The sequence below is a fragment of the Dreissena polymorpha genome, chromosome 7 (assembly GCF_020536995.1).
Source record: "Dreissena polymorpha isolate Duluth1 chromosome 7, UMN_Dpol_1.0, whole genome shotgun sequence".
Taxonomy (NCBI): Eukaryota; Metazoa; Mollusca; class Bivalvia; order Myida; family Dreissenidae; genus Dreissena; species Dreissena polymorpha.
Window position 1 is genome coordinate 57465672 of NC_068361.1, and position 15783 is coordinate 57481454.

The window sequence follows — 15783 nt, forward strand, 5'->3', positions numbered from 1 at the left end:
CAGGATTTATGACGTCATTTCGTCGAAAAAGTGACGTAATTATACAGTAAAACAGTAAAAATATCGATATTTTTCACTGTTTTTTTTAACTGTTTAAAACAGTGAAAAATCAGTTTCATTTCACTGATATTTCTCTATAAACCACCGAAAAGCATAAAATAAAAATAGGCATTAAATTATTCACTTACTTTAAATAAATATAACATAACGATACACAGTTCTATACAAGAATAAACGAACATATTATATTTTCCGCTGCAGAACTACTTTGTTCATGCATATGTACACGTTCAAATATTCTTCGTCGCCGAGATTAGTCAATAATACAATGATCAATGTGGTCTGTTAACCCTTTGCATGCTGGGAAATTTTTCGTCTTCTAAAAAGTCGTCGGAAGAATTTCTAACATTAGCATTTTCTTTGATTTTTTTTCCAAAGAATACTATCAGAATAGCAAATAGTTTGAATCCTGATGAGACGCCACGTTCTGTTGCGTCTCATCTGGATCCGAACTGTTTGCAAAGGCCTTTACAATTCGGTTCCAGTGCTGAAAGGGTTAACGACCATTGTCAATTCCAGTTATCAGTGCAAATGTCGACCGAACCAATCCTCGCTGTGTACACAAGCAGGTATAAGAATTTTGAGCTGTTCAACTTATCACTAAATACGTACAATGCATACATGTTTATATAATAATACACAGATTATAAACAAGATAAAACATCACAGCATCATTTTCTATACATCGTATATACACGTTTACGCGCAATGATTTAGCTTAGCAAACGACTTTTTCATGGGCAGGTACTTGTTTTAAACGTTCCCGTATCCTTCCGCGCTGCACGCGGAATAGTGTCAATGCCGCACGAATGCATAAGTCACATTAAAGGGGCCTTTTCACAGTTTTTGGCATGTTTTGAAATAAGTCATTAAATGCTTTATATTGAAAAATGTAAACATTGGATCTTAAAAGCTCCAGTAAAAAATCAAGAATAAAATTTAAAATAGGAAAAAAAAGTAGCCGCAACTGGATTCGAACCAGTGACCCCCGGAGTTCTGGAGTAACCTGGAGTAAAAATGCATTAGCCCGCTCGGCTATTCTGCCAAGCATACTTGTTTAAAGTATTTTGTGCATTATATATGACATCTTCGTAGATTCACAAAATTTAACGACAACAACAGAACTCTCCAAATTATTCAATCGTTTCGCGTTGCAACGCTTTATAATTTTTAGGTTTTTAAATCGTCAAAAGATGAATATATTGGCTATATTAGACCATGGTAAATGTTCAGTAATACTGTTTCCTCACTAATATCATAACTAAAACGAAAATTTGCGAATCTGAAACAACTTTTTTCAATTTTGTCAATTTACCAAACCGTGAAAAGATCCCTTTAAGTCCCCCACTGTCGCTCATCATGTTCAATTTAAACTTTCAGAGTGTGCTTATTCGGTTTACTTCTATAGACATTATTTGAAAATAGGCTAGGGGTAATGCACACTCGAAATTTAACGTACGAAAGTGTATTTTCACTTTCATTGTTTTCCTCATACAATCTGTGCATAACTAAGTAAACATTAGTATGCAAAATAGACGTTCATACATTGTAGACAATGGGCAGTTTTCTTCAGGGTATATTTTAGCTAATACGCATTCAAAGCCTTCAAAAACCAAATAACTTTGCAAATACTACTTTTGGATTTCCATTGACTTTGAAACTAGGTTCGATAAGGATTTTATCAATGAAAGCAGAGTTTTTCTCTCTTGATCTTGTTCTCGTATGAACTCAACGATCAATCGTTGGACAACAACGTCTGGAGATTCTGTTAAAGTATCAGTACCATCCGAATTGCCGACGTCATTTCCGTTCTCGCTATTCGAGATCACTGCCTTTGAATCTTCCGGTTGAAAAGCCTCGTTATCGCCGTTTTCGTTGAAAGTGTAAGGCTTTTCCTGTAAGCGAATTAAAAACGACTGAAGGCAAATGGTACAATTATAAAAATTAACGACAAATTTTGGCACATGCAGATTTCTACAATTATAGAGGTTGGTGGGTTATGTGTGCGTTAGTTACAATAACGACCTATAGAATCGTATTTTACATCAAAGATGTCATAAATACTATACATTTATCCAATGTTAATAAGTACGATATATCACTTAAATAAATTTTTGTTTCTAATACGTTCATACTTTTGGTACAAAACAATTCACGGACATCGATGAATTGACATAAGTAAGTTTATCATGAAAAGTGTAACCACAAACATGACGTAATCAATTATTCGAGAACTTGTTAGACCCAACATGTTAGTCCTATAATTAGGTTGCCATTTATTTGGATGCTATTAATGCAGATAACGCTCCATATACGTGATCGTAATTATTTTGGTAATATACACAATTTATTTTACCATTTCTCTTTATGACAACTTGCATTTAAAATCAGTATGTAAGTCTACGTGTATATGTACTAAAATGTTTAATATTCGTTCGTAAAGAAACCAATTGAAAGATAGCGACTAAACGTTTACTTACACCATCTATATATTTACAAGTGATGCAACATTTGTCCCGTTGGGTGGAACAAAGTTGCATTCGGCTTGCGTAGAGGTCAGAGCCAATACGTCGTAGTTCGCTACAAGTCACTGTTAACTTTCCGTAAGTTGTGAAACTATCTGTGCATTCTGAAAATGACGTGTACTTTTGAAATAGCTGTAAATGAAAAACAACTAAAGAATATTCTGACCTATTTTATTGGTAACATAAACGTTTTTATTTATCCATAAAAATGCCGTCATAATCGGTTTCATAAATATCATTAGTAAATTTAGTCAAAGTAAACATAAAGTGAATATAAACTGTTAACACCAAATAAACAAATAAGTCGCGTTCTGAGAAAACTTGGCATAATGCATGTGCAGTAAAATGTCATCCCAGATTAGCCTGTGCAGTCCGCACAGGCTAATCAGGGACGACACTTTCCGCTTTTATGACATATTTTGTTTGAATTAAGTCTCTTCTTATAAAAAATTCAATTTATGCGTAAAGTGTCGTCCCTGACTAGCCTGTTCGGACTTCACAGGCTAATCTGGGACGACACTTTACGCATATGCATTATGCCCAGTTTTCTCAGAACGCGACTCAAATTATTTTAATTGTGCATTATCTGATCGGACACAGTTTGGACCGTCCGACTCTCCGACAAAGGATACCATCAACATAAATTCGTACGTAACCAAGATGTTCCTGTTTAAGACCTACCTTCGCCTTCGCGTGATGATGGTGTCAGGATGTTAACTATTGCAACTTCATGAGTAGCTACTGTTTGTTCCGTTACAGCCTTGAATTGATTAAAACATGATTGGTACAATTAAAGTGAACATACAAATATAGCTATATACAGATGCCGTTTATAAAATCTTTATATATGAGACTCACTCTGGGAAAAAAAAGCTTAATGCAATGTGTAAAGTGTCGTCCCAGATAAGACTCTGCAATCTGCACAAGTTGATCAAGGACGACGCATTCCATCTAAACTTGATTTTCATGAACACAAAACTTCCTTTAAACATCATCATCGTCATCATCGTCATCATCGTCGTCATCATCATCATCATTATCATCATCATCATCATCATCATCATCATCATCATCATTATCATCATCATCAGCATCATCATCATCATCATCATCATTATCATCATCATCATCATCATCATCAACATCATCACCATCATCATCATCATCATCATCATCATCATAGTCATCATCATCATCATCAGCAGCAGCAGCAGCAGCAGTAGCAGCATCAGCAGCATAAGTATCATCATCATCATCATCATAATCACCATCAGCACCATCATCATCATCATCATCATCATCATCATCATCATCATCATCAGCAGCAGCAGCAGCAGTAGCAGCATCAGCAGCATCAGCAGCATAAGTATCATCATCATCATCACCATCACCACCATCATCATCATCATCATCATCATCATCACCACCACCATCATCATCATTATCATCATCACCACGACCATCAACATCATCAGCACCATCATCATCATCATCATCATCATCATCATCTCATCATCATCATCATCATCATCATCATCATCATCATCATCATCATCATCATTATCATCATCAGCATCATCATCATCATCATCATCATCATCATCATCATCATCATCATCATCATCATCATCATCATCATCATCATCATTATCATCATCATCATCATCATCAGCATCATCATCATCACCACCACCACCATCATCATCATCGTCATTATCATTACCATCGTCATATCATCAACATCATCACATCATAATCATCATCATCGTCATCATTATCATCATCACCATCATCATCATCATCAACATCATCATTATTATCATCATTATTATTCCCTTGACCGGTCTGGACGTTAGGGGGGGGGGATGAGGGACGACGAGACAGAAATCCTTCTCCAGTGTCAGATTTGCTATGTGCTGCTGAGGGAAATTATCCATTTAAGTTTATACACATTGAGAATCCTTTAAACAACAACTTTAAAAAGAGCGGAAAGTGCCGTCATTGATTAGCCTGTGCGGACAGGATTGACTAATCTGGACGACACTTTACACACATGTATTACGATCTGTTTTGCCAGAGCGAGGCACATATGAATGCACGACATTATTTTTGAAGGCTTACTAAAAAAGGTATTATCTGTACAGACAAGTACCTTATGTCAATTGTCTAAATGGATGAATTTTAGTATTTTAAGCAAGAAAAATAATAATGAATTACATTTGTAATGGTATTATATTAAACAAATTGGTTTCCTGTGGAAAAATGTGTTAAAATGTATTGATTACTATTTCATGCATTATTATTCACTTGAAATTAAATATTTTTTTATCTCTAACATAGTAACTTGTTCAACAATCATCATCTTGTATTTCATACCTATTTTTATTTTGACAAATATATAACCATGTAGGCAGCAATAGTTTATTTTCATTGAATGCCAAATCCACTTGCTCAAGTACGACCGTAACTAAATATCATTTCACTTATATTTCTCAACTACGTTTAACCCATGATCACTAGTGTCCTTGATTTTATTGCTTGTTAAAAGGGCCTTTTCACGTTTTGGTAAATTGACAAAATTGAAAAAAGTTTTTTTCAGATTCGTAAATTTTTGTTTAAGTTATGATATTTGTGATCAAAAAGTGATACTGAACATTTACCATTATATGCATCTTTTGACGATTTGAAAACCTGAAAATTATAAACCGTTGCAACGCGAAACGATTGACGAATTTGGAAAGTTCTGTTGTTGTCGTTATATTTTAGGAAACTACCAGGATTGCATATATAAGTAAAAAATACATCCGCTAATAGCATGAGCACGGATTGTCGAGTGGTCTAAGCGATAGACTTGTTACTGCAGGACTCCAGGGGTCATTGGTTCGACCCAAGTTGGGCGTTACTTTATTTTCCTTTTTTAAATTGTATTCTTGTTTTTTTTACTGGTGCTTTTTAGGTCCAATGTTTAAAATTATCAATGTAAAGCATTTAATGACAGGCTTCAATACTTGCCAAAATTTGTGAAAAGGCCCCTGTAAGCATTATGCCGTATCAACAGAAGATCCTTTGTTTGCCAAAAAAATGTTATTTTAAGCAAGATGTCCGTTTCAGTACGTCACCTGTACATGAAAATAATTGGTTTGGTCCAGTTTGTAAAACAGCTCACAATAGTTATTTGCATGCCCTTAAGCAATTCAATTTAGATAAGTCGCAAGAAAATCGTATATTTTTATGTGAACGTAAAAAGCATTTTAAAGGTATTATTCGGAATAAGAAAAACGCAAGTTACAAAAGGAAAATGAATGAGACTGAGGATCTTAGAAGAAAAAAACGAGAGATTTTTGGAAACACTTTAGAACAAAAACAAAAAATATACCTTTAGATGATTTTCCCGACTTTTTTTTAAAGAACTTAGGAGGAAATTTTTTAATTGTGAAAATGATGAATCTGAGTTTTTTAATGAACATAATAATTTTGATTTGCCGAATAACGTTTATCCGGAGCTTGATAGACCTATCTCTGTTGAAGAAATTGTTAAAGCCGTTAAACTACTCAAGCGGAACAAAGCCCATGGACTTGATAATTTGTTGAATGAATACTTTATAGAATCTATTGACATTTTAGCTTTGCCTTTGAGTGATCTGTTCAATAAGATAATAGACTGGAGTTTTCCCCGAAGCGTGGACAGTCGGTATTATTGTTCCATTGCACAAAAAGGGCTCCGAGTCAGATGTAAACAACTGCAGATGTATTACACTTGTAAGCTGTCTTTCTAAACTGTTTACCTCAGTTATTAATAAGAGTTGAACATGTCTGCCATGAATATAACATTATTTCACGCCCAATTCGGATTTCGAAAAGGACGTTCTACTGAAGATGCAATATTTATACTTCAGTCATTAGTTCAGAGCTATATGTTGGAAAAATAAACGTCTGTATGCTATTTTTGTCGATATGTTGAAATGTTTTGATTCTATTTATAGAAACGGTCTTTGGTTGAAAATATATAAATTGGGAATTCAGGGTAAAGTTTTACGAGTTTTTAGAGATATTTATAACAATGTTAAAGCATGTGTTAAGTCATTTTCTTCATTTTCTGATTATTTCTTATACACAGTTGCTTGCGCCAATTGCTTGATGCCTTTGCTGGCTCTATTATCAATTATGGAGCAGAAGTTTGGGGATATACTTAGTCAAAAGAATTAGAAAGGCTGCATCTAAAATTCTTAAAACGTCTATTAAAAGTTAGACTTAATACATGTAATAATATGGTGTATGGCGAACTTGGGAGATATCCGCTTTATATACATAGATATGTACGTATACTGAAATATTGGTTTAAGCTGCAGTCAAGCGACAACATCATTTTAAAATATGTATACAACGAAGCCGTTAGATATTGTGAAAAGGGTTGCACACATTGGGTATATAATATTAAAAAGATGTTAAATGATTATGGTTTTTCAGATGTATTCGAAAATGTGCATGCTTTAAATATGAAATCATTTTTGTTTGTATTTAAATGTAGAATTGTTGACTCTTTTAAACTTAAATGGCACAATGCTGTGAACGAAAGCTCTATGATGGATATGTATAGGCAGTTTAAAACATCTCTAGTATATGAATCTAAATATTTTACCTAAATCATTAAGAGCATATGTTTATACGTTTATGTAGATTACGTTTATCTGAACACCCTTTGAGAATTCAAACGAGTAGATACGCTAGAAATGTAGAGGAAAGATCTGTAAGATACTGCATGTTCTGTGTTTTAAATGACCTTGAGGATGAATATCATTTTGTTTGTGTATGCCCTATGTATAATGATTTTAGAAAAAAATACATAAAAAACAACTATTTCTGTGTTTTTTTGTATCTAACATATTTTTTCTGCTTATTTATTTTTTGTATAAAATCACGTGACAATATATACGTGCGATTGTCTATATATAGACGATGTTCTTTGTATAAGTCTTGAATAAAAAATCTGTCTGTTTGTCTATCAACAATCGAATCCCCGTACGAGAAGGCACACTTAGACTTACATCCGAATTAACCGCCTTGCAGGAGGCGCAACAACGCGTGCTGGAGTTGGCGCACAGGCGTTCCCTGGCGGCGTAAACGCCCCATATCTGGTCCTCTGGGTAAAGGCTGGTCAGGTACTTGCAATCACGTGACCCGTCAGCGATCCACACACCCTCGGGCTGGTCCGTACATGTTTCTGTCATACCAATGCAGTCTCAATTTTATTTAATGTATCAAAGAGAAATGTTCTTACAGTTGAATATTTACGGCACAAATTAGCAACTGACAAACGATCTTTAGCGATATAAAAGCTTAACTTAAACTTTTTTCTCGGCTTTAAGTTCGAAATACTTAAAGCCTCTATAACGCTCAAAGTCAACGAAAATTTCGTAAAGTATTTCGTAAAATAAAGTTAACACCTAAACAATCAGTGTTCCTTATAGCAATAGCCACAATATCAATGATAGATGTGGTATGATTACATAGATTTGTGTAGATACAAAATGCTCGTTTTTATTTATTTGTGACCCAATTAATTCCATTATTATTTCCCGCGAATATAAATATTCATACGATACACGAACACTAAAATGGTACCATGTTAGTGTTCATGTGTCGTATATATATATATCGTTGCGGGAAATCAAAATGGAATTAAATATGCAAAACAATAATAAAAACGAGCATTTGTATCTACAAACATCTATTTTACCAGACCACATTTGGCGTTGAAATTTCGGCAATTGCCATAAGGAACACTGCTTTTTAATAGTCTAACTTGATTTTACGAAATAGTGTATGAAATTTTCGTTGATTTTGAGCGTTATAGAGGCTTTAATATATTTATCGTAACCACTGAATTGATATCTGCCTGGTATAACGCGGCCTGATATAGTTTTATCTCACGTCAACATGAAGTTATTATGTCAGCAAATATTCGGAGATAAGTCACATTACTCGAAGTTAACTTTAAAGTCATCAGTTTTAGTAAAAATATAATCTGTTTCAACAAATTAAAAAAAAATACCAATACCTTATATATTTTACAGATATAACTCGTAAGTGCTCATGCGTCATTATTAACGCGTCAGACATAATTTTCAATCCCGCTAAAATGCATCACCGGAGCGATTGTGTCATTATTTCTTTAAAAATGGGGACGTACAGGTCTGTTGATCAGAAAAACAGATTACTTCCCTATCGTTGTGTAATAGTATAGGCTCGGTACTAATAAAACAATAACTCGGAAAGCCTCGCCGTTATTTCATCCTAAGCACCACCTGATATATTACATAATGATAGGGCGTTAATATATTATTAAAGGACGAAAAATCTTATTGAAATGGTTGTGACGATATTTTTTTATTCAGTATAAACTGAATTGCATTATAGATATTTGTCTGCCATTTAATAAATCACTGGCACGCATGCGCGCATTGCCGACTAGGGACATACATTGCACCATGGACAAAAATTGCCCCTGATATTCAATTCAAATACCGAATAGCAGGGACTGATTATTGTTCTAAAAATGAACACCAAAGCACATGTTTAATATCAAACTTAAAAATGTCTTCGATCTAATATAAAGCACATAATAAATCAGAAAACTATTTACACTCACCTGCGGTGACAGTTGGGTCAGACGTGGGTTCAGTGACAGCCTTTGTCTGAAACTATCAAACAAATCGGATCTAATAACGCGTTACTACAAAAGAACAAGCGATTGTAAATGTATTATGTATCGTGCTTATTTTTGATGGGGAAGTCTCGACAAGTTCAGCAAATGTTCAGAATATTAAAGAGAATAAATAGCTTTTCACAAATGGAATTCACAAGTTTAAGATAGTAACCTTAGAATAACTGATCAATAAAAAAACTAACTAAGTTTATGAGTGCCATTCTTGTATACATTTTAGTACACACATCCTTTTTGCAAGAGTGAAATTGTATCGCGTGCTCATGACAGCACTTGCAGTTGACCTGACATACATCCTGGAAAGGGCTTGATGTTGATGACAATGCCGTTGCTATGCCGCTATTTTAAGCGTTACTAGTCTAACACATCCAAGAGGTGGGGCAAATAAGGTTATTGGTTTGTAAATTGGTTTCGCAAAATAGCTGTCTTTGGCGTCAATGCTTAGTATCCTGATTATTTTGAAAACAAATGAAGTTGTTATTTTAGCAGCTATATGTCTTGTCATGACTGGCGGACTATCTGAGAGTATATGCATGGCTTTTACCCGGTTGAAACATGAAATTCTTTACATCGAAGGTGCCGAGGTACCGATCTTATTTCAAATTAAAACATTGTTTCATGTTTTATAACTATTGTTGTGTTTTGCATAAAAATGGGTGGTAAAACGTTCACATATTTCGTCATCAAAGGGAGCTTAATGCGAGTGATTAAGTAAGTAAATCTACGGCAGTTGTCTTCTTTATTTATTGATAAAAACACAAGGTGCTCCGGAATTGTCACGCAGTTAACCCGAAAAGAAACAGCTGCAAACTTTGAGACTACAAATACAATTTCTCTCAATGCTTAATTCTAACTGTTCGTTGTCTATAGTCTTCATGTATAATGAACGGGTTTATTTTATATGTGGCCATGCGACGGTATCATAAAAACTTGTGAACAAGTTACCGCATGAGTTTGTTGGTTAATAATTTTACATAATTTAGGCAATTAAACGAACCACGGGACAAGCAACGCAAGAATATCCATTATCGGATCTCGAAATTATAAAAGTTGTATTTTTACGGAAAATTTAATTATACCAAGAGAAGCAATATTCTGTTGGTAAACATAATGGATTATAATTGAGCTATATTATCTAAAAGGATCTTTATTAATATTTTATCTTCAGTCTGAAAATCATTTTTTATTTTACTGTTTTTATCGTTATTTGTGTGTATATTTTTCATTATCGCTAATGTAATTTATTGACAACTGCTTGAAATCATGTAAATCGATAAAAAACACGACGAAGGTTTTAAATATTACATATTTACACTTTTTCTTAAATTGAAACGTATAATTATGTCTACAGATGTTTCAATCAACACGATCCCTGAATAAAATAATTAACTGCTGCGAAGCATGTGTATTGAATGTCACTGTCCGGTTAAGATTCCGTTCTATTGACATATTTAGCGATATTCGAAACAATCTAAAGGTCCACGTGCCAGTATGTTTTTATAGATGAGAATGGCTCTCTTGGATAACGGGGAAAATCCACGTGCGTAAAGTGTAGTCCCATATTAGCCTGTGCAGTCAGCATGGACGACAGACACTGTATGCCTGATATGGATTTTGGATTAGAAGAGACTTGGTTTAAACAAAAAAATACAATAACAGCAGAAAGTGTGATCTCTGAAAGCTTATATGGGACGACACTGTACGTGCGCGCATAAAGTCCCGTTTTTTACAGAGCGCTGCTGGCATCTTTATTTTCTAGAAAATAACTAATGACAATATATTTCTTTTTGTTTTTTCACTATTGAATTGAAGCACACTTCCTTATGCCATTCTAGACATGTTTAAGATTCAAAGTCGCTTACCTTAAGTTTACTACAGCTTTTCGCGCATCCACTAGCAAATCCGTTTTCGCAGAAGTAGCTGGCACTCTTCAGTGTTAGTCGCTCCGCGTCTAGTAACCAGGCACACGTACTTCCGGGAACAGTGCCGTCGACGCCGCTGAGACACTGGTCTGTGCATGTGTCTGAAATGAAAATATTTAAATCTTTGCGCATGTTTGACATAAGTTTAATATAATATGCAAAAATATAATTTAATCAAACACTAAGCGATATACATGATAGTTTAGTATGCTAGACTTGTATCGAATTTCTACTTCACATGAATGGTTTTACGCTGTGCTTAGAAGAACAGATTAATCAGTTAAGGTAAATTATAAAGTACCCGGTCCACTGAATTAAATGCATAACGCTGATAAGGTTTCATTTCTTATGACGGAAAATGTGTTTATTTTGCTTAAAACTATTTCGTTTAACAAAGATTTAATATGATAATTTTCGAAAGCTCTTGGGGGGGGGGGGGGGGGAAGAGAATGTTTACTGTACGATTTAGCTGAGATGAATAACATGTTATATCGTGTATATAGACAATGCGAAATAAACCACTACAATGCTAATCTTTACCATAAGTCCGCTTTTCATGATTTACGTTAAGTTGTTCTTCAGACAACGCCTCTGGTTTTAAATGTGTTGAGTGCAAGTGGACTTGGACTTTGAGATGCGAATGACATACCGATAAAACGACGTTCTGACAATTGTAAGTTACCTCGGAAACTGACTGGAAAATGAAGTATGATTAATGTATGGAGAAGCAAGCGACTTCATTGTAAAATATACTTTCAACTGAATTTTACCTTGCAAAGACGGACCATTTCTGGCGCTCGTCTGAGGCGAAGGAGGAATGGCAGCCGACGTATATTCAGGTGTTAGCGCAGCCGACGTAGATTTAGGTGTTAGCGCAGCCGACGTGGATTCAGGTGTAAGGGCAGCCGACGTAGATTCAGGTGTTAGGGCACCCAACGTAGGTTCATGGGTTAGGGCAGCCGACGTAGATTCAGGTGTTAGGGCAGGCGACTTCTGAAGATACGTAAATGGCTTTATTTGAGATAATTTTCAACCGACACACGATCAGGTTTTCAAGTATCTTTATCGAGATAAATATACATGAATGGTATGATTATGAATAGCTTGCTTTAAGATATATATTTCATTACGGGTTTAGAAAACGCTTTTTAAAATACGCTTTTGTCATCTGAACTATATAATGTCGATACCAGGATATAAAAATTTGCAGGGGTATAAATGCTAAATTTTACAAAATACAGTCTGATTATGTATCGCAAAAGAAAAATCCGATCGTTATTTCACCACATGATAAACAACGCAAAAGAAGACCCGATCTCAAGAGCCAAGCCTAGTAATCTATTATTTTGTATCCGTTATTGTGATCATCGTTAGATTAACAGAATTTACATTCACATTAATACATGTGTGCATATGTTCTTTCTACAATTAAAGTAAAATATGACACATCATATATAGTGGGAAATTTAAACGTTTCAGCAATATCCTCCTTATAAAGGGATCTCAACTTCATTCCCAGCCCTTCCGGTTCACTTACCTCGCCCCCAAGAAGGATGCGACAGGAAGCGCAACACCGCGTACTGCGATCGGCGCACAGGCGCTCCCTGGCGGCGTACACGCCCCATATCCGGTCCTCGGGGTAGAGGCTGGTCAGGTACTTGCAATCACGTGACCCCTCTCCAAGCCACACACCCTCTGGCTGGTCTTCACACGGGGTTGCTACAAACGATCAATTTAATTGAAATTTATGTATATATTAAATAAGTAACATAATAGTTTGTCTGTGGTATATCGGCTACATGCATCATTTCGGAGTTTTGAGAAATGTGAAGAGGGATGAATAGAGTAGTTTGAGGCGGCTGTATATCTGGCAGCTCATAGATTGATTCTTGACATCGTATAAAGCAAGGATTCAGTCTTAGGATTAAAATTGTTGGGGTGTTAAGAGCTGTTGCCCGCGTCCGGTAGCCAACCCTGGCAGTCCGGATAGCAGGCAGAGCGTCTGGTACGCGCACTGAGAACCTAGGCGACGCGGCTACAATCCATGTTCCCGGAAGCTTTTGTGTTTGATTGATGGTCATCATGCCGGACAGGTCGAAATTCCTCCCCCGCACTCCCGCACCCCCCGCACCCCCGCACCCCCCCCCCCCCCAAACAGCACAAGACCACGCCAAACATTAAATATACATTTCAATATATATATATACATAAAGCTGGAAAGTATTAAAACAATCGTCCCAACTTTCGTGAGTCGCATTGTTAATTTGGAAGGAGTGCTGGCAAACGCTCCTTGTCCTTATTTTCTGCAGCCACAGGCGCGAAAGGACCTCATAAACATCGATATACACACACTTGATAAAACTTGTGCAATAACTAACAGCTGCAGCATGAGTCCGCTGGCCAAACAAAGTTCGGATCTTTACAACCCTAAATAGTATAAAGCAGCTGGGTAATACATTGGACTTGATTAAGTCTCCTTAATCAAACGACTGTTACTGTGTATACATATTCTAGAATATTGTCCAACAAGCATGAATATTTGTCTTTAGGCGTCTGTCGCAAATGAACTGCCGTTAAAAGGCTGCATTTCTATAAACCGATGAAACCGTTAGCCATATCAGATTAGCAAGTAAGAGGCATTAAGTAAATATGGAACAAATGTTGACCAATTGCACATTAAAGTATACTACTATGATGAATTAGATATTTAACTGAAACGATGGTATCAATAAAGGAGCAAACGACGATTATCGTATATAACTTCTCGTTAAGTCTCTTGAAATTCAAAAAGGTATTTTCCGCGTCGATTTGTTTTCAAGTTTCTACCTTTCGTTACCTTTATCAACAGCCAAAACGGAGTTTCGAGACATTTCCCGCCAGTAGGCCCGAACGAATAAATTATATTTCTGCATTGGCCATTTAAAAAATCATAAAGACTCGTTTAGCAACGATGCTAATCAAACGACGAACATGTAGCTATTGAATATAATTACTTATTTATAAATACACTTCGAAAGGCTGTATACTGGCTTTTTTAAATGTTCATTTAGTTTTCACATTTAGAATTTATAATTTTCATTTTCACATTTCTTGTGGTTTTAAGCGCAATCTTAAGTTAATAGACCGTTTATAGGTTATTTTCCGAATAATAAATAAGACGCGACTTGTTGACTTGATCAAATCAAAAGTTACCTGCTTGTCATATTCCGCTGCTTCTAAATAGTTTAAAGTTTTATATAAACTGTGTAAATAATATGCGACAACATTGTTCGGGATGGAAATTAACGTATTATGTCCGAATATGCGGAGTGCACAGGCTAATCTTGGACGACACTTCACGCATATAGATAGATAAAATCTGATAATATAGCAATATGCTCTTTATTGATTCAAATATGTGTGTGACATTATATGTTTTGCAGTTTTAAATGGGTTCATAAAATATATCAAAATTGTCTATACCTTAACATAAATTAAAACATTAAAGCCTCTATAGCGCCCAAAATCAACAAAAAATTTGTGGAGTATTTCGTAAAATAAAGTTAACACCTAAACAATCAGTGTTCCTTATTGCAATAGCCACAATTTCAACGCTAGATGTGGTATGATCACATAGATTTTTGTAGATAGATGCTTGTTTATATTTGTTTGTGACACAATTACTACCATTTTAATTTCCCGCGAATATATCTATTCATACGACACACGAACACTAATACCATTTTAGCGTGTATGTGTCGTATGAAAAGATATCGTTGCGGGAAATTAAAACTGAATTAAATATGCAAAACAATAATAGAAACGAACATTTTGTATCTACAAACATCTATTTTACCAGACCACATCTGACGTTGAAATTTCGGCAATTGCCATAAGGAACACTGATTTTAATAGTTTAACTTTATTTTACGAAATATTGTAAGACATTTTCGTTGATTTTGAGTAGTTATGGGGCTTTTATATACTTTTTTCATTACTATTATTCGTTAATTTTTCATTATATATACATGTATTTTATAAAATCAAATCATTTTTTATAGTTCTATTATATTTAAGGTACTTTCATTATTTTTTAACTAAATTAGAATAATCTGACATGTAATAAAACAATGAATTGACTTACGTGATAACGATATCGCCGGAATTAAAAGCAGACATATCATCCCTTTCCCAATCATGGTTAATATAATCTGTTAAATTTAAATTTAATTTAATTTTCGTAGACGAGTTTTAGTTTCTCTCTTCACCGAGCACGTTTGTTTAAACAGCCAGAGAAGATTTGTAAATGTTTGAACACGTTTGGCTGTTATATAGACACGGGACTTGTCCGCTTTTGCGTAAAATTTGCACACGTCGCGCAAATTTATAGCGACGCACTTGTTATTTATACTAGCATAATGCGACCTTGCCCAGTGGCAAATATCGACATTGTAATGCAAGTTTAAGCGGCACATTATCCCAGAGTAATCTTCGTCCATGTGCGATGTAGTATGAAAAGCAGTCTTTTAGCAAATAATTATTTAAAACACAAAACATTTACATGCAAACATAA

General features: G+C 35.0%; 1 protein-coding gene across 1 annotated transcript; it reads right to left on the reverse strand.

Annotated features, from left to right (window-relative positions):
* Window positions 1–1396: 1396 nt before the first annotated feature.
* LOC127838808 (uncharacterized) lies at window positions 1397–15486 on the reverse strand. Its single transcript, XM_052366801.1, has 7 exons — window positions 15355–15486; window positions 12769–12950; window positions 12002–12224; window positions 11172–11332; window positions 9235–9286; window positions 7631–7806; window positions 1397–1955 (listed from the first exon to the last, which is right to left on the reverse strand). Exons 1-7 carry the CDS (start codon window positions 15407–15409, stop codon window positions 1692–1694), a joined length of 1113 nt encoding a protein of 370 aa, XP_052222761.1. The 5' UTR covers window positions 15410–15486; the 3' UTR covers window positions 1397–1691.
* Window positions 15487–15783: the final 297 nt, after the last annotated feature.